At 42.6% G+C, this 19,679-nt stretch overlaps 1 protein-coding gene across 1 annotated transcript in view; it reads left to right on the top strand.

Moving 5' to 3' along the window:
* The first annotated feature begins 3,466 nt into the window (after window positions 1-3,466).
* insrb (insulin receptor b) overlaps window positions 3,467-19,679 on the top strand; it is a 76,943-nt gene continuing 60,730 nt past the window's right edge. Inside the window, exon 1 of the mRNA XM_047587602.1 lies at window positions 3,467-4,798. Coding sequence (XP_047443558.1) covers window positions 4,705-4,798 — 94 coding nt within the window. The 5' untranslated portion in view covers window positions 3,467-4,704. The remainder of the gene's footprint in view (window positions 4,799-19,679) is intronic.

The following is a 19,679-nucleotide window of genomic DNA, read 5'->3' as shown; positions in this document are numbered from 1 at the left end:
CCTGATTAAACGCGTTCCTAACACCGTGAGGTGACCAGATCACTGTATTTATTCTTATTATTTATTCGTCTGTCTGAGATCAAGATCTTGTCTTGACTGAGCCATGGTCCAAAATTCCGAACACATTTGAGAAGTAAAAATTAATCATGGTTTCCTTTTTACAAACACCGAAAGGTGAGTTTCTAACATTTGTGAAAGCAGCTTCCTGGCTCTGAGATCACTCTGAGCTCTGGTCTTCATCTCGAAAATTTGACAGAGATACCTGTTCCCATTCTTCTTTGGGAAATTTCTATTTTGGGTTTTTGAGAGAATATCCAGTGTCTGAAAATAAAAATTGACTTGTTTGTACTTTTAATATCTTCTTGGACCTGACTGAAGAAAAACAGACCTTCGTGAAGGGAAATGCATGTCATTTGTTGTGCTATTGTCCTAAGTTATTTGATTATGTGGAATGTGTGCCGTTTTGGCAGAGAGAGAGGGGGAAAGGGTATTTGGGGGGATTGAGGAGTAATTTTCACAGATATGGCGAGTGTTGACCCTACTGCTTTTTTCTCAACAGTCATCTCTGAGTCATTCACATGTTTGCATATCCTCCAGTCTGAATAAACTACTAACTGTCATGGAAGAAGAAATGTCAACACATTAATGACACGTGTTACAACTTCACAGTGTCCATGTTCCCAGAGGAGAACACGGCCTTTGTGAGTGACACATGTGAACACTTACAGAGAAAATAAAGCATCTTAAGTTGAAACTCTCCATTTGCAGTCATTATTTAAAGCAACACTTACAGATGCGGTTCACAGAGCCACGCGTATGTCATCAGAATCACATTATGTTTATTTGGCATAGCCCAAAGCTCCCTTCTCTTGCCTCTCTGATCAGATTTAATCCTATTTTTTCACTATGTTGTGTCCCTTTGTCCCTATTTGACATTTGGAGTAAGTGAATTGGCAGTTATTTTTAGTGCCACCTACTGAAATGAAGTCGTAGTACAACGGAGCTCTAGTGGCGCACAAGTGCTGCATGTGTAGACTCGTAAAAACAGCACTCTAGGTAGGTTAGTGGCATAAAAAGCCACTCACTCAAGCTTCTCTGCTCACTCTGAAAAAGGAAAGAAACTGGTGTTATGTGCAGCACCTGAGAGGAAGTGGGACGAGAGTGAGAAGAGGAGACGAGAGCCGTGTGTGTGTCTGTGTGTGTGTGTGTGTGTCTCCAGTTGGCGTCAGACAGCGTGACTACCACAAAGAGATCTGTTTTGACTAGATTCCACAACCCTTAGTCCTTCAGACCTGTGACATTTAATCTCACTAAGACCTCATTTACTCTGTTCACTGGGTAACAACATTCCTCAGATTAACAACAAGCCTGCTCCACAAGCTCTTGGCCAAGCAGAGCAGTATGTACCTATCCAAGCGCACTAACTGTTCCCCTATGCGATGAATAGGACACAATTGTTCTAGTCTCTTCTAATATATTCTGAGCCAATAGGTCTCAGGTTTAAGTGAAAACAAACTGTGGCAGCAGGAAAACCTTCCAGGTATTGTGTGCAGTTAAGTTCAATCAATAGGGCAGGTTTCATTGTGAAGGTATTTGCTATGCAAATCAGAAGTACCTTTGTGTACCTGAGGTAGGTATTTTACTTTCTGGTTGCAGGGCCAAGGCAGTGTGTCATGTTTACACTGTTCTATGACACATAGTGACTTTGTTTAGCACACAGTCTCACTGGTCTATGACAATGTGAGCCAGAAAATCTGGTGAAAATGGCGAGAGGCTGTGGCGCCTCACAGTGTGGACGGCCCCCTTTAGGTGTTTTTTCCTCACCTGGATCTTCAGTGCCCTGCCATGTTACTGAACCTTCTAACATGCTGTGTGTGTGTGTGGGTCTATATGCGGGGTTGGTTTTTACTATTTGTTCCATTGTTTCATGTTTTTATTTTGTGTGAAGCACTTTGTGAGGCATTTTGTATAAATAAAGTTTGATTTGATTTGATTTGAAACGATGTGTTCCTCAGTAATCATTACGTCTGATGGTATGATGTGGGAATCATCCCCCACGTATCATGCATAAACTAGTATCATGTATTCTGTTGCATGAAAGCTTCATCCAGACGCACGTATGAAGTCATCTGCTTGTTTGTCCTCCTCTTTTCTGTGTATATCTATTCGTCAAGCGTCAAGTGGAAATGTGTCCCCCAGTACGAGTTGGGTTGTGCTGAATCTTTCTCCCTGTCAGTGTAAATAATCTTCATTAAGCAAGTACATAGTGTAAGATAAGATAAGATAAGATAAGATAAGATAAGATAAGATAAGATAAGATAAGATAAGATAAGCCTTTATTCATCCCACAATGGGGAAATTCTGATTGTTAACAGCAGCAGGAACATTCAGCAATCACAGACTGTACAAAGTGACATATGGGTGGACTAAAGAATAAAATATAAGAGAATAAAAAAATATAAAAAAGATATATTACTTACACACAAGGCAGTGTTCAAATAAATAGCAGGGATATGGAATAAGGAAAATGAGTATGCTTATATATGTGTGTGCGTGTGTATATTCTTAATATTAATATAAGAATGTACTTTCTGTTTTTAACACATCCACTTGTACACACAGAGAGTAGTGAGCACAGACGTGAAGCAGACACACAAAGCACCAGGGAGCAGTTTTAGGGGTTAGGCATCTTGCACAAGGGTGCCTCAGTCATGGATATAGAAGGGATTTGAACCAGCGACACAGGTCCACTTACTTAACCACTAAAACACCACACTCAGTGTTTGCTCTGGTGGGGTTCAGTTCTCTGGGCTCTGTAAGGCATCTTGAGACAATTTGGTTTGTTATTGACATTGCATAAATAAAACAGATAGATGTTTTATTCGTCCTTCACAGGAAAATCGTTTCCACAGTCTGTACAGGCCAGAGAATATAACACATCTTTTCACAAAACAAAAACAAACACATGTAACATATGCCATGTACCCTCCCATAACATCAACACAATTCCACCACCATATACACGCCACTACGCATATCCAACTAACACATTACAATCTCTTTAGTGACTTGTTTAGTGTTTATTTAAAATGAAGCTTTTTCTGAATCCCCACCCCCCTTTATTGGCCTGTAGCGATCACCAGAAGGAAGCAATTACAAAATGCAATTGAAAATACATATTTTTTAAAACAAACAAAATTAATTACAATTTAACTGAAAAAAAAGTAACTAGAAAATTATATATTTTTTATTCTAACTCGGGCTATTTCCCTAAAAACAACAATAAATGGAAGTACTTGGTTTAACACGTTTAACGTCACATTATTTTATGTTCGTACTCTTTTTCATTTACACATCACACACTGTTGTGTTGGAAAAAATGTAGGGGTGTGTGTGTGTGTGTGTGTGTGTGTGTGTGTGTGCAGCCCTCCTCCCTGACAAAGAAGAGCTCCGGGTTCAGACAGTCCAGATCCGGACACGGCGGTGGTTGGAGCGGCGTCGTGCTCCGTGTTTTCCCGCAGACCATGTGTGGCCCAGCTGAGGTGACTGGCAGGACTTGTTTACTGGTGGAAAGACTCGCAGAGAGAGAGACGGAAAGAGGGGAACCTGAGGGAGAGCGATCGCTAAAACGGAACGGGAAACCCAAGTTTTTTTACACTTGACCCGTCTTTTTAAGTTTGTTTACCTCATCCCTTTCCCCCCCACTACCGGAACCGGGATATTTACTTTGTATTTTTTCTTTTCATTCTCAACAGTGAAAACCTCGTTTGTTTTGGATTAGCTAGCTAATGTTAGCTGTTTTTCCCCCTTCTGCTAACCTGAGACGGGCGGCGTGGTGGAGACCCCCCCTCCCTCACTTCGCAGCAACGTGCAGGTTAAATACAAACGTCGGTGTCTTTTGAGGGGGTATTTTTACTCGTTTTTTTCGCGTTGAATGGGAAAGAAGTGGCGTTCGCCTCCCGAGCTTTCCCGTTTCGTCCCGTTTTGTCGTTTTTATGGGAGCTCGGTCGTTTGCGGCGTGGTGGTCAGCGGGGGTGAAGGAGTTCAGAGGAAGGTCGTAGCGGGGAAAGCTGCACGGTTTTCCTGCTCACTAGTTTCCTGGGATGTCTTAAAAAAGGGAGTGAGCTTCTAAGAAGATAAAAGCAAACAGGGCGATTGAAAAAGAGGGGAAGACAGGAATACCAGCTCTCGTTCCTGCTCAGTGCTGGCTTATATATCCAGAACTTCAGCTCATGCCTGCAGGAGAGGAAAACGCTGGTGTTTTTGAAGTGGCTCTTCCTTCATGACAGAGAAATGAGCCTTCAAACTATCTTTCTGCCTGTCGGATATTAGTAATTATTTCCCTCTTGATTGTTAGGCACCAAAAACAAAGCAAATGAACGCAGACTGTCGCCTTCACTTATGGAAAATGAAGATTTTTACTCGCACATGTGTCGCCAGGACCCAAGATCACGTTATTTAGTGGCCTGCGTTTTTATTTTTCTTCATATACATCATCACAAACTTGGCAGTAGAGATCATCAGAAATTTACTAACTCCCCCCCGGCTTACGGGGGGCAACCTTGATATCGTCAGCAGGCTTTGTTGGACCTTTTAAAAGTGTTTTTGTTTCTTATTTTATTTTTTGGAGATAAACATTTCTCTCTCAAGATTGGAGCGTTTCCCTCTGGAAGCTTCAAGAGGAGATCACAACCTCCCGTCAAAATGAGGCGTTTGACGTTAAAACTGCGAGCACAAATGGTGTTTTTTATCATCTGCACCTGCATTGTTTGCCAATGTGGACTAATAAACGGAGAAAGTAAGTATTACTTTTCTTTTTTTTTTTTAATAAATATTTAGTTTCTTTAAAAATCCTCCTTATATTCTGCACATTCCTTTTAAAGAGGAGATACACGTTTAAGGATTTAGCTCAAGTACTTATTTAAGTGTAAATGAATATAATAAATATGTCTATAAAGGAAATTACAATATATAATTTTTTTCATATATGTATTTAAAAAAAATACACGTTTGAGTATTATTCAGTAAAGCTTCAGACAAAAAAAAATAGGATCTTGTTTTTGAAATGTTATCGACGGGACGCCACGGTTTGTACGCATGCGCAGACTTTCGTTCACGTCTAATTAACGGCCTCGTAATTTATTGCGTATGCGTGGCCGCGCGCTAATAATTGATATTCCTCCGTAGAGTTATTGGGGAATATCCCCGCCCTCCCTCGTCGTCTCTTGAAAGTACGCGTCGGTAGCGGCCTGTGCTGGATGAGCCAGCCCCAGGGCCGGATTAGTCGCTGTGGCTGGACGAGGGTGGTCCGCCGCAGCGAGTCTAAACTGGGAGCAGCAGGATCGGCCCTGTGAGCCGAGCCCAGGCCTCTCATGGCGCCCAGACACACGCTTACAACAACAACAACAACATACACACACACACACACACACACACACACAGACACACTTGACGCTGCTGCAGCCAGAGTGTAAACAAATTAGCCGCCGACGCTAACGTCTCTTCCCAGGCAGTGGATTAGCCGACATTAGCTCCAGATAACACTAACAGTATGGGCGTCTTCCTCACCGGAGGACGTCTTCTTTGCGCGTTGCAAGGAGCTATTTTATCAATGAGTAGTGGGGTTGGTTTTATTATAACAATGTAACAGATGAACCAGATACGGATCCTCCTCCTCCTGATAATAATAATAGTAATAATAATAACATCAGTGGAGTCTTCAGCAGCAGGAAATTTTGTTTTGCAAATTTTCGTTTATTCCCTGAAACCAAAAATAACCATATGCTGATTGGCAGAATAAAATAATTATTACTACAGCATTCGTCTTTATAGGACACTGTAGGAAGTAATTACATTTTATCATGCTACTTTACATTTAATACTGTTAAAATGCTGAATGGCACTGAGGTAGGAGAAGCAGAATGAGAAGAGAACCTTGTTAATTAAAGCTGATAACAAATTGGACCATGTGCTTCATTGGTTACACTAGTGAAAACCAATACACTGTACTGTGCACTTAACTCCCCATTCATGATTGTGATACAGATTCAGAATACTTTATTTGTCCCTGGAGGGGAAATTTAAGGCCAAGTGAGCAGCGTGACGTGCTAGTACATGGCATTTTTAAAAACTATAACAATACGTAGTATATACAAATACCTTTCTAAATCAACTGTATGATCATTATGGAGGATGTAGTTTGTGGTGCTATTAAACTCGATTGAAATGAACACAAAAGTGTTTCTGTATTTTGGCCTACAATCAACAATTCAGTAGTACTACCACAATGAAAATGGCTCAGTCAGCAGCTCTTTCAGTTATTTTGAACAAATTGAACAAATGCTGAATACCAAAACCTTCATGAAGCTAAGGGGCTGTGAATGAATTTGCCTCACTAGTGTACCTAATGGACTTGCAAGTTAGTGTATCTAGCTCATCACAATACAGACAGATATGTTGTTTGTTTTGTTTAGGTCTGATTTTGTGTACTTAAACCATCAAAGAACTAAAATGATAGCGCTCGAGGAGTCTTGATATAAAGCGTCCGCTTCTATCTTTGTTGTCATGTATCAGGACACAATTTCGTTTTCACTGGTATGTGAGTGTATGTTATATCACTAGTGCAGGGTTGTTTTGCTTTATATGAATGAATGTTAAATGTGTGCGGTACTGTTCTTAAGTTAATTAATGAGCATTTTTTCCCTGCTTCGTCAGTGCTGTAACCTCTGGCCTACATTCATCACCGTGAGATTTGCGTTTTAGATGATGTGTTGCACAAGTCTGCTAGGTGTTTCAGTACGTGAGCATGGTGCAGAGAAAGTAGGCGGACCAGTTTAAAAGGTGGACACTAAGCAGTAAAGGAACTGTTCACGAAGCAGTGTTTATTGTTTCTTGTCTTTAATTTAGTTAATGTGGCAATCTTAAGACTTGGGCTTAAAAATGGCTCCCAGGGGCCAGGTTCAAAGGAAATGATCTGGCTACTTTACACAGGTCACGTATCTGTGCAGACAGACCAGAGGCCCCTGAAAGGGGGTCTTATGAGACCCTCCTTCCTTCCCTTTTTTTTCTTTCTGTCTCAGGGTACATGTCACTGGCTGTTTCTGGTTCCTGCGTGCTCTGGGAAGTGACCATATTTGGAACTTTTGAGATGTTTACACCCTGAGGGTGGGGGGTGGGAGTAACAACCAAAATACTTAGAATATTTCATTCTGAATACAAACGCTGCCTGACATCTCCATCTCAGTCATGGGAAAAGCAGTATTGATTGATAAACCATACACTAGCTGTGATCTACCGACTGCTCTCCAGAGAATACCATGGATCTGATTGAGCTGTTTGTCATAGTTATCAGTTTTGTGAAGTCACCGCTGAGCTGTCTCCTGGTCTGACTTGTGAAAAACAAGTTGTGCAATTGGGAAACTTGCCCCCTTCTTGCTCCTCTCAGGCTTGTAAGCACAGCACTGTAATGTGCATGTGTTGTTATGTATGCTTTTCACAGTATGTGTGCTTTCTTAGTCAGCTCTGCCGCCGCATAGGTCGCCTCACGACTCTCTCTCCATTCTGAATCAAATGTCCAGCGCTTCTGTTGATGGGCAAACGTGTGGAGGTTTAAAATTGGGACGCATATAGTTCCTCTGAATTTGTGTGTGTGTGAGTTTGTCTGTAGTCCATTTAGATACTCAGATGCGCTTCGCTTGAAGTACACATTGGCGTTTTCCGACAATGCTGTGCATGTTGTGGAATGTCTTTGAAGTGGCCCACCGTGTAGGTGCCTGTATCTGTCAGTGTGCACCCCAGCCACCCTGTGCTGTCTTCAGGAGCTCAGCTCTCAGCTCCTGCACTGCCCACTTCCGAACAATATGTTTATATTCTATATATACACCGACCAGGCATAACATTATGACCTGGTGTTGTGCAGGTCTCCTTTATCCCTCCACAACAGTTGTGACTGATCGGAGAATGAACATGGGTCTTCTGAGGGTCCTGTGGTGTCTGGGAACAAAATGCTGTTAGTGGGGGCCTTTGGGTCCTGTGGGATGAGAAGATGAAGTCTCTGTGGATCATCCCACAGATACTTGATCACGTGTGGGATCTAGTGAATTTGGAGGCCAGGTCATCATCTTATGCTGTTCTTCACGTTTTTTTTTTTTAGTTGTTCATAAATCATGTCTAAGTAATATCACATAAATTCCAGGTCCAAAAGTTTCACAGAAGAACATTGATGACACAAGATGATCAATGTTATTTGCTTCTCCTGTCAGTGGTTTTAATGTTGTGCCGGATCAGTGTATGTGCGTGTGTCCCAAGGAGGTGGCCATGCATGAGAACAGTGTGTACTAGAGTGGCGGGCTCAAGAGGAGTGGGCTGCCTGTTAGCGCTGGCCCCTGAGCGGCCCCTTGACCCACCACGCAACCAATTCATCAAATAGATAAATGGCATTCAGAAGTGTCCTGATACCTGAAAACAAAGACTGAAATGGAGGCTTTATTTCTGGACTCTTCGAGTGCTATATTTTACTCATCAGACGTGTAACATTGCAAATAAACCTATCCTTCTGTTCTGAAGGTTCTGGTTGGTTTTCAGCACTTGTTTCAAATAGAATAGAAAACTAAACTAAAAATAACCGAGAAAGCTGTTGGTTCCACTCGGTTTTCATTTCGGAGGCTGTGGTTTGTAGTACCTTTGAATTGTACTGTATTAACACGTGCATCAGAGCGGGCCCAGGGTAATATGTAGCATTGTATCCCCGTGTTTGCTTCATTATTTGCTGGTTTAAATACTGTTCTCTGGCTTTGCTATTAGAACAGTTCGTACTGTATGTTTAAGTGGCTGCTCACAGATTAACAGCCTTCACGGTGCAGCCCTACCGCTGACTGCAAATTGCCATTGTATATTTGGTTAGTTACATGTTCACAGAGGCAGAAGACAATGGGGGTCGTGAACTGAGGCTCCACCAGCTGCGGATTGCGTTCTCAGTGTTGGCCAGGAAGGCAATATGTACTGCTAAAGGAAATTAACTGTTGGGGTGCCTTTCCTAAGTGCTTCCTCCTTTGTTCTTATCTTTCCAAGTATCCCTTTCAGCTTATCCTAACTTGCCAATGCATTTTTTTCCTTCACCTTGTTTGCGCACGTGTGTGTATTCTTGGCAGTCTTTTATAACAGAACTACAAGTAGGGGATGAAAAACATGACCTACCTTTTTGACAATTCATTTGTTTGCTTGTGTGCTTTGTCTGCTTTCAAGAAACACTTCAGTACAATGTGAACACACCTTATTTACAATATTAAGAATAGTTTGAATGGATTTATAAAAATTCTGCATTTGAAAAGGAAAGATGATAATTATTAATCTGTGCTTTCAACAGGTTCTGGATAGGAACCTAATGGAGCTTGCACTCTTTTTTTTTTTTTAAAGTTGTGTTTTCATTTGCTATTTTCATTTTTTTTATTCTCTCCCATTTAGTTGTTGCTTGGTAAAGTTCAGTAACAGGTCATGCTTTACCTCACAATACACTTTCAAAGTCACTGCCAATGAAACTAAATTAATTTCCCCATCATTCACATTGTCATTGTCATCACTTGAATTGATTTTTGTGACTGTTGCTCAAATTCCCATGAGACTGTCCTGTGTAGGGCTATCAGTGTCAACGTTCCTTACAGAGTTCGAAGCCTCTTGAAAGATGCAACAATCTTACTAGAGAAGAAAAGCATGAAAGTAATTGGCTTTACAAGTTGGAGAATCCGTTTGATGCTTGAAGCTCAAAGCTCAAAACTTTAACGTTACATCCACCTTGACTTTGGACACATCAGTTCCTCACGCTGTGTTTTGGACCGTGTGAGGGCAGCCAGTCGTTTTCATTAGGTTCTGGTAAGAAGTGATTTCAGGAAAATGTCAGAAAAATGTGGTCCAAACAGCTGGAACATCTTGATTACAGCCAAACTTTAACAGTGCCAGTATGTTTCCCCACTATAACAAGTCAAGCCTTTTTCATGTTCTTCATGAGCAGTCTAGCTGCTGCTGCTGCTGCTGCTGCTGCATAGACCCTACCATAACTCCAGTTTTCCTTAAAGGCGTCTAGAAGATGAACTGTTCTAAACTGTGGACATCTAAAGGTTTGTCACTAGAGTTGCTCTGAGATGCCACTCTGTGAGATCACTGTGATCAGATGAGTTATTGCTATCCAGCACAGAATCATTTAAGGCTGAAATATGTGCGTAAGCTTGGGATAGGCAGGGCTGCTGTTTTTAAATTCAGAGCTTAGTGGATGCCCTCCTCTCTGACTCCCATTCCTAGATAGAGGAGGACTGCGACTGTTTATGTAAACCTCCGCTCACTGCACAGAAATGTGGTCTCGTTGGGAGGGGAAGGATGGGGTGCGGGGATCACATACAACACACACACGCACGCGTGAAACACAGAGAGCGCGCCATTACGCCATGCTACAACAATCTGATTTGATAGTCCTTGTTGCTGTTTGGATCTGCCCTATTTTAACCGTTGGTGACTTCACACTGTTAAGTCCAAGTTGAGCCAGGCCTTTTAATACAAGGATCAGTGAAGGCATCCTTTGGGGATATTTTGCTGGCAGAACCAGAAACAGACTGAGAACGTGTCAATGTTTGTTTTGCCAGCAAAAAGGCATCACTGTACACAACTGGTGATGTTGAAAATGCCTGTCTGGGTTTGATCAAGGATACAGACATGTGTTATTGTGTGACCCAGGCTATGGATCTATACATCCAGAATGATGCTCTTCGGATGGTCTGTTGTCGTCCACGTTTGCTTTACATACAACAAATACAGGGGAAATCTCTTATATAAAGCCCAGCACCAGGGATGTGTGTTTTCCTGTTGTTCTGGCATTCCTGCTGCAGAGTACATTTTATTAGTAAGCAACTCTGTAGACAAAACATTTTACTTTTTAAACAGAGTCTACAGTTTTGTCTATGTTGGAGTGGGGTTTACAGAAGAAGGCTGGGCTGTCTGTGTCCTGTAGTAATCTGTATCTGGGTTCAGTTACATCCTGTAACTCTTTAAGCAGTAAAAAGCATCCATCGCTGTTGGACACTGATACTCCGTTTGAGGGTTGCCCTTCTGACTACCCTTCTCTTTGACCTCACTGATATGAATATGCGTTCAAGTTTGTGTCTTAAAAGGAAATGTGAGCAAACAGCTTCCTGTTTTTAATGTCACACGGCTGCTAATAGGAGGTAACAGAAGGTTGAACAACTCTACGGTGTGGCCAGGCCATAAAAGCCTAGTGGTTTATATTTCATTGTATAACTACATGGTTTATCATCTGCACGACATGGCGCCAAACATCTTTTAAAATTGCGTTTGTTCTACCTTTTGAGCCTTACAATGCATGCTGTTATTTTGAAGAACTCAACACTATTGCCTTTTATTTATTTATTTTGCATCTCAGGAAGAAAAAATGAATATAAAATAAATTTTGCTCCCTCAAACTACGGGTAAAGTTTCTGGGGACATCCACATTTTGTAGACGGCATGCCCTCTTTGAGTATGCAGGGACCAGGTGCATGAGTTTCTTAGGCTTGACATACATGCTTAACCTGATGATCGGTTAAATTTATTTTGAGGGCTGTCATGTGACTGAGAGGTAGCCATCTGACACAGCAGTAAGTCTGTTAGTCTGCAGTTAATTGCAACTGCACTTGACACACAAATGCGCGTGTCCGAACTCATACACAGGATCAGAATTTCATTGTTTAGAGGAATGGATAGATCAGAACTTCAAAATAATGGACTGTTTGACATGAAGTCAATCGTGGACTTTTGCGGATAAAGGTCAGAATAGTTTGCACGTCATGCTTTTGCAGATTCAGGCAGCTGATGACATTTGTGCTTCCACTCACGCAGTTTCATCCGGTCTGTGTATTGTCAAGCATGAGCTTGCAGCCCTGTTAAATTTTAGACATTTTTCTGGTCAAACTTAAATCACAACACCTTCTACTCCCTCCAGTCCTCATTGTCCTCTCTCCCTCCCGTACGCTGCAGCCCCACCTCCTCTCACATCCATCTCCCCCTCTCTCTCCCTACCTCCCTTGGTTTGCTCTTACGTTCGGGGTAAGAGGGTTCACCGTCATTCTCTTGATTTGTTTTTCTTTCACACTGCGGATGCGCACAGCCTGTGAACCTGTCGCGCACACACACACACACACACACCTGCTAATGCCGCTCTATGGTGTGGGAAAGCCTCCTCTTTCAAACCTCTTAAAGGTGTGAACGCCATCTATTTGACACCTCTCCCTCTCTCCACTTGGTTTTTGTTTTCTCCTCTCTTATTAAGCCCGCCTGCTCCAGCTGGGCCTAAGCGATGCTTAACATGTACACCTGCACGCGGCGAACAACAGCACGTGGTCACATGGCCCTCTCTGATTATGTTGTGTTAGCAGCGATGAGTCTGTGTGTCCGTATGTGGTTCCGTGTGCTTTTATGAGCACTCATGCTTGTTTGTGTAATGCGTTCAACGACTGTGTGTTGGGTGGGGTGGGGTTGGGGGGGTGCTCTGTTTTTGTCCTGATGGACTAGCCTGAGATAGGTTACTATGGTGACAGCACTAGCTGTGCTGGCAGCACCCTGCAGTGCTCCCCACACCTCTAGAAGACACTTCTAGCCCTCCTGATTTGAACTCATTTATACATTGTGATGACAAAGTACAATAACTTCAGTCTTTCATGAGGTCTATAGCAACAGGTTTAAGTCTCTGAACGACTCAAGCTGATTTTCCTTGTGTCCACCCTGACATAGTACCTGTCTACTGTAAGCAACCCATACTCTGTCCTAATTGTGTCGGTATTAACTCTTGTAATCAAGTCAGGGCCTCTTTCCAATCAGCCATGTGTCTTGTAGGAAATCGGAGTAACACATTAACAAGTGGTGACTTGTGAGAGTCAGAGTCCAGTCCAAACCACAATAACATAAGTTAGCAGTGCTTACTGACACATTGTACTTACACACATTTAATTCAATATAGTTTAACAGCACCACAAACTACATCCTCTGAAATGATCAACCAGTTGAATTACCACACGAGGAGGAGCGATTGAGGGCTTACAAAAAAGAGTAAAGAAATAATGAATTATATGTCTTACTTACTTTTTTCTTACAAACTTTTGTCCAATCAGTGATTAAGAATGATAAACATGACTTAATCTAAGACTGGACAAACAAAAGTAATGTCTGGGAAGCTGCAGTTCTAATGAACTGGTAGGGGAGTGTGTATCACACACATTCTTTGCTGCACCCTCACAACAGCTGGACAAGTAAATGGAAATCACCTACATTACCTACAAGAGAAGCATAAAAACCTCTCCCCTCTCTCTTCTTTCTTGTGCCTACTGCACTCTTCAGTCCACCTCTGCACTACTTCACTGCCTATAGTCAAAAATCAGCCCAAACCACACAGAAACCCACTGGCCAAGCAGTAAATGTAATCTTTTAATTAGAAAATGCAGCCTTGTATTATTTTATTACAGCTTCTTAAAATAAATGGGTATGTTTTGGGATTTTGGGACTGAAGACCAAAAGACCTCCATTTAATCCTTGGCAGTCTTACATGTAATAACCAAGCCGCTAATACCAAGCCGTGCACACATCACTGTACATTTTCTCAAGACATTTTCAGCCAATTAGCTGAACCCACTCAGAGTCGTACTACATCAGTCAACACCTGACTGGTTGATCAAAACTGCTAACAGTGCTCATTGTGGATCCAAAATGAAAATGTGATTCTGCATCCTTAAAAACTGATTTAGATGGAGGGATTCACTAGATTTAATTCTTATCAGAATAGGAATCTCGTATGACACCATCAAGATTTCATTACATGTTTCTCTCTGCAAAATTGGGTCCTACAAGCAATCAGAGCCGTTTAGTTAAATAAAACCAGCTCAGTGGTGCTGTTACTTCTCTGACATCACTGCACAAAACCCACCCAAACAACTCATTCCTGAAGATCTTTGCTGGGGCATGATCAGTTTCCAACAGGGTGACTCCAGACCAGCTTTACTGCATAGCTGAGTGAGTTCACTGCAAGGAGTGTCCTGGTGTGGCAAGACTGATACTCTAGCTTCCATCTGGGGGGAAGAGAGACTGATGTCAAGACATTGCGTACAGCGACACAGCGTAGTTTATGAGGCAGGATCAAGTGATCCTAATTCTGTTATAGTTAAAGCGGGCCCAGATTAAATTATACCTGGCTGTTAAATGACAGCGCAATGAATGGAAGTCATTTTACAATACCGCCATGGCCACACCGCCTCCACTCCAGGGACCTGTCTGTCAGAGGCTAGGCAACAGCGAGTGATTTGTTGGCCGGGGGGCCCTTTGAACGCCAACACGACGTCAGCATTACAGTCAGGCAATACCTAACATGCTCATGGATATCCTGTACGGAAAAACCAACAGAGGGGGCAGTGATCGAAACTCTCAGAGAACCTGTAAAGTTCTTTTTGTGGAAAAACAAACATTATGGGTAGAAGTAGTTGTCCATAATCAAAATCCCATTTCTGAGTGTTTATTGATCATAGTGCACTGCGGCTTTGTGTGTAATGATATCTGTGTAAAACTAGTGTTTGAAGGTGACGGGTAGCAAAAACAGATTTCTGGAGAGTCATAACAACCTTTGGTAAATGGAGGTAGGCTCCGAAGCTGTGAGTGCAAACCGGAGCAATGGAAAAGGTAGAGGGAGGGAGAGATATGGGAAGACGGAAACGGAGAGGCAGGATGTGTGTCTATATGTTTGTGTGCGTGTGTGAGGTTTTCCTGCGGCAGCCAGTGAGAGCCGGTGGTCTAACAGTGCAGACAAACGGGCCATTAAACTGACCTGGCCCCTCTGCTCTCCAGCCTCCAGTCCTGCTTTTCTGTCTTAGTTCGTCAACTCTCCAAACGTCAGATGCCTCCGCTCCTCTTCCACTTTGCTACTTTCTTCCCAGCTCTTTCATCTCCCCTCCTTGTTAACTCCTCTCCTCCCTCAGCTTTACAATCCCAGGCGCTCACAGACACATTAATACATTGGCGCACGAGCATCTGGAGTTTTGTTTCGATGCAGCTGGAATCCAATAATTTACTTCCTCTATGGATGTTTTTCTCTGCTTACATCAAGTGCTAGATCCAGCTATAGTTAGGAGTGGTAGTCGTGCAGAGTCCAGGCAAATCGATAGGATTTGCCCTGGTTGGGATGAATCCACTCATCCATTCAACACGTGCACAGTGCTTCTCAAAAGTATTTGCATCCCTCAGAATTTTTGACATTTCTGCATAAAAATGGTCCTTTGTGATCTCTCAGGCTATTATGCTTCTTTCTTCTTTGTTGAGTAGTATTTGTTGGTTGAACTCAGATTTTTTTGATGACATTGATGGAAACACAGATGGATGATCTAATTTGGCCTTTAAATGAACTTGTAATCCTTGTAGAGGTGCCTTAACTCCTCACAGATATGTAATACTGGCTCATTTTCCTTATTTAACAAATAAAGTATAGTATTTCTGTTTCATTTGTTTGATGAGTTCTCTTTTTCTATTTTGTGGACATTTTTATGCAGAAATGTGCAAAATGTGTCATGCAAATACTTTTGAGTCACACTGTAACTCCTCTAAACCCCCAAACTTTTATAGCAGGACTTTAAAATATGTATTTGTAATATTTTTGATTCATTCTTAACACTGAGTGGGAAAAATAGCCCCAACTATAGTCCTGCAGGAAGCTGGTTAAGATTGTAAATGTAGCATCACATCCATTCTTTAACCAAAGAGGCAGGGGAAAAAATATGGGATTGAAGCAGCAGTTTTGGCAGGGCCATCAGGCAGGCATAGCTCCTCCAGTCTCATGTGTAGCTTTGGTTTGTGGGTCGGAGTGCTGGTGGGGCCTGGCCCTGCAGCTGCTGCCGTGTGGCTGCAAGTCAAGCAGGGCAACTGAGGCCTGGCTGCCTCCCTGTCAGGCCGAGGCTCACCACACCAAGACGCTGCACTGCGCTCCACTCGCTAACGTGGGAAGATGAAAAGGAACATCAGATGCTTTTTGTGTTACTCATTCTAGAGTGTGCCGTTGTGTACGTTGTCTGGCTTGCTCTCTTCGGTTCAGTCCATTCTGAAGTTCATTACCTGCTGCTGTTTCACCGCCCTATGTCTTTTCCGAAATGCTCCGACTATGCTAGGAATGCTGCCCCCTCCCTCCACATGCTTTTTATTTGTTTGGAGCACCACCTGGTTTAGCACTTTTTTTTTTAAGGTGTGGCCAGAATTAAAAAAAAAAAAAAAAAAGGGCCAGTGACTCCCTAGCGGTGCAATTACTCTCTAGACATGGGACATTGCTGTGTCATTGTGTGTATATTTGAAGTTGCCCTTTGCTACATCCAAGTTACAATGAGCGGGTTTCGGTCGTAGTAAGCATGTCATTCAGTGTACTACCAGTTTGAATTCTATCCAATCCAAACCATCAAAGTCCTGTATGGACAAAATAATCAGTCAGTAATCTGAAGTTTTAAATTCCTTCATACTACCTTCTTTGACATTGTAATGGCAGCACAATGTGCTGCTTGTGAGCTACAAAGAAAATGCTGGAAATCGAATAGAAAAGTGCGCAGTGAGAAAAATCTTCTGGTGCAGCCAATGGCTATATTTACATCGACACCAGTGTTCTGCTAATAACCTGAATTGTAACACAGGCACAATACAAAAAGGCCTCGCTTAAACTACATCAGCTGTAACGGATCGGAGGAATTTCAATTTGATTGCGATGGACGGTGTAAACATTTGATATTTGATTGTTCGATAAGAAAACATGGCTAGAAACATGACAGCAGCAAACAATAAAGAAGTTATTAAAGAAGAAATTAATTCTCACAGTAAAATTGGGAAAGAAACTTCTCTAGTAAAATTTCTGGCAGGTGTGACATAGTGACATACCACATGTTGGGAAAATGTCTATTATTGGATGAGTTTATATGGTGTCTATGTAAAATTGGTTATTACTGGAGTTAGAAGGACGGGGTCATGACACACTAAAGGTATAAAAGCAGGTAAGTCATAGTTGTGATTGTTGTGATCCACAGACACTGTCCTTGTTTCCTTTGCGTTCTTCTCTCCGCTCAGTTTCTACCCGTGTCCTTTACGTCCTCCCTCGTAGCAGCATTGAGTCCAAGGTCAAAGTTGGAGCTAGAATACAGCGAGTCATTGTTTTTAAAAACAAGGGACAGTGACACAGCACCTCACCACCCCTCCTCTCCTCTCTTTCTGTTGTTATGCATGTCTTTGTCTCCCTCTGTCTGCACTAGTCCTCCTGTCCATCCTCTCCTCTCTCTGCTGCTCGTGCCTGAAGGTAAAGAGAAGGAGGCGCACTAGAGTCGCCAGTGTGCTCTGATTTCGGCCTCTTCTCCTCTCTTGGCGAGCCTTCTGACAGCGCAGGGCCTGCATGTTGCTCTCTTCTACCCGCTTCAATCTGCCACGGCCTGGCCCTTTGCCACGGCTGTAACGGGACCCAGCGTTGTATATAAATAGGCCCGGCCAGTTCCCTTTGCCATGCTCCTCAATGGGAAACTGAGGCAATGGAGGAACAGGTGCTCCGACCCACACACTCCCTCTCTCTCTCCCTCTCTTTCCATTCTGTCTCCCCTCCACCTTTATCTGATGTCCTCAAATGTGGCAGCATTGGTTAGGAGTGCTCGCTCGTCATACCCATAGGTCATTGTCCTCCCTTACTTTTTTGCAAAAGGTTTATTAAAATATTTTCCTTGATGGCACTGGGCCTGTTTCCACTCTTCAAACTGCCCCCCACCCGCCTCCCGGTCTCTTTCCATGGCTCATGTAGTGTTATTCTGGTCGTCAGCTCTCTTTGTTTTGGAGGTACATGTTGGTACATGTTAATCAAAATGCCTCTCATGCAATTTCTCAGCATCATTTTTCACTGCAGAAGCCACAGCTTGGCAGTGGGCGCACAGGGAGCTGGCTTTACTTCTCAGGACTTTCCACAGTTATATTAACAAACAAATGCATTTTTCCACTGGCAGTCCACTTGGCACCGCGGCCGCATAGTCTCTCTCCCGGGGTTTGTTCAGCAACTGAGCTGTTGACAAATCTATAATCAGCAGATCACCTCATCAGGGGCAACATGTGCCTAAGCTGACAGAGAGAGGAAACTTCTCACAGTCCAGAGTTAGCTGCCACCTGGTTTCATGCTAGACAGGTCTGGTTTCACGCTAGGCTAATGTGCGGCAGCCCTCCGCTACACTGAAAGGCGGATGCAGACCGGTCCACGGGCCACAGAGCGCTCCACTCTCACCTTCCAAGACTGCCACCACGGTGCACATTCTCACTGCCAGCCGGCCAGCTACCGTTTAGTTGCTGCATATTAAATTCTCTGCAGGGAGCACAACTCTAAAAATAAGAATAAGAATCCATCTGAAACTGTAGCTCCACTATAACGGAGATTGCAGCTGTGAGCGCTCATTGAATAGTGGAGATGGCAGGTTTTGTCAGCGATAACCGTTACATTCCGGTTGCACCGGCCATACTGGAGAGTAGACTGTGAGTGTATTCTGATTCAGGAGGGGCGGTAGACATATGACAGATGATGACAAAGAACTAAGTCAGATTTCTCAGTTCTGCTATTTCACATCAGACAGCTAGTATTAATGTTTTAAAGCCACGCTAACACATGCTAAAGCTGTAAAAGCAGACCGGCAGCTGTTTAGGTTTTCTCCAGAGCACATTATTATAAATTTGCCGTGTAGTAAAATCTCAAACAGGATATATTTTTCTTGGTTTCTTCCGTATAACTTCTTTACACTGTGACTGGATTGTGTCCACAGCAGGAAGGAATGAGAATAGGGCACATCTGAACCCGATACTAGTATTCATCTGCTTTTTTACCTTATAATCAAAATTTGTCCTGGCCAAGTGGAGTAAATTTGAAGCACTGGAATTTCTCGAGACATTGTTGGTGCAGAGTAATTTTGACAGCTTAGTTTCACATTACATTTCACATTGCACGTTATAGACGGCAAAAGGATAGAGTGGATTTTATATATGTATAAATATATATATATATACACACACACAAATGCAATTAAATATTTGGAGGAAATGCCACATATACGTGGCTTAAGGTTCAAGGAGATGAGTTAAACAGCTTTCATTACACATGCATGCAGTTCAGCTCCCCAAGTGATTATGCAGAAAGTTTGAGGTTAAAAACATTTGCGTTTGTGTTTCGGCTTATTGAAATGTGCAAGTACAGGAGCACTGTCTGAGAGAATGGACGGCCTTCATGGCTTCACATTGATAACACATGATGAAGAAATGGGCTTATGAATTCATGAAGGTGCAGCGCTAGGATGAGTCCGTCCTACTTTCTGTCATTCCTACCTAATTAGACCACTCTCCAAGTACTGCCGAAGCTGATTGGAAGTGAAAACTATCAAAATTCAGTTTTCCACAACTAACTCATTTGGATTATTTGCTTTCCGAGACATGTTCCCACAGTCAGTGTACTCTACCATGTAGAGTTGGGCATAACATTTAAAAGTTATGCCCAATGAATGAATATGAATGAATAAGAAGAATATGCCTTAATATTGCATTTCCTCAATACTTAATAAAGATAAGATAATCTGAAACTTCCTCCTAGAATTGTTAAGCCTTAGTCATTTAAGGTAGTG

The sequence above is a fragment of the Mugil cephalus genome, chromosome 6 (assembly GCF_022458985.1).
Source record: "Mugil cephalus isolate CIBA_MC_2020 chromosome 6, CIBA_Mcephalus_1.1, whole genome shotgun sequence".
NCBI classification, from domain to species: Eukaryota; Metazoa; Chordata; class Actinopteri; order Mugiliformes; family Mugilidae; genus Mugil; species Mugil cephalus.
The sequence above is the reverse complement of the archived record's forward strand: the minus strand, read 5'-3'. Positions and strand labels throughout refer to the sequence as shown.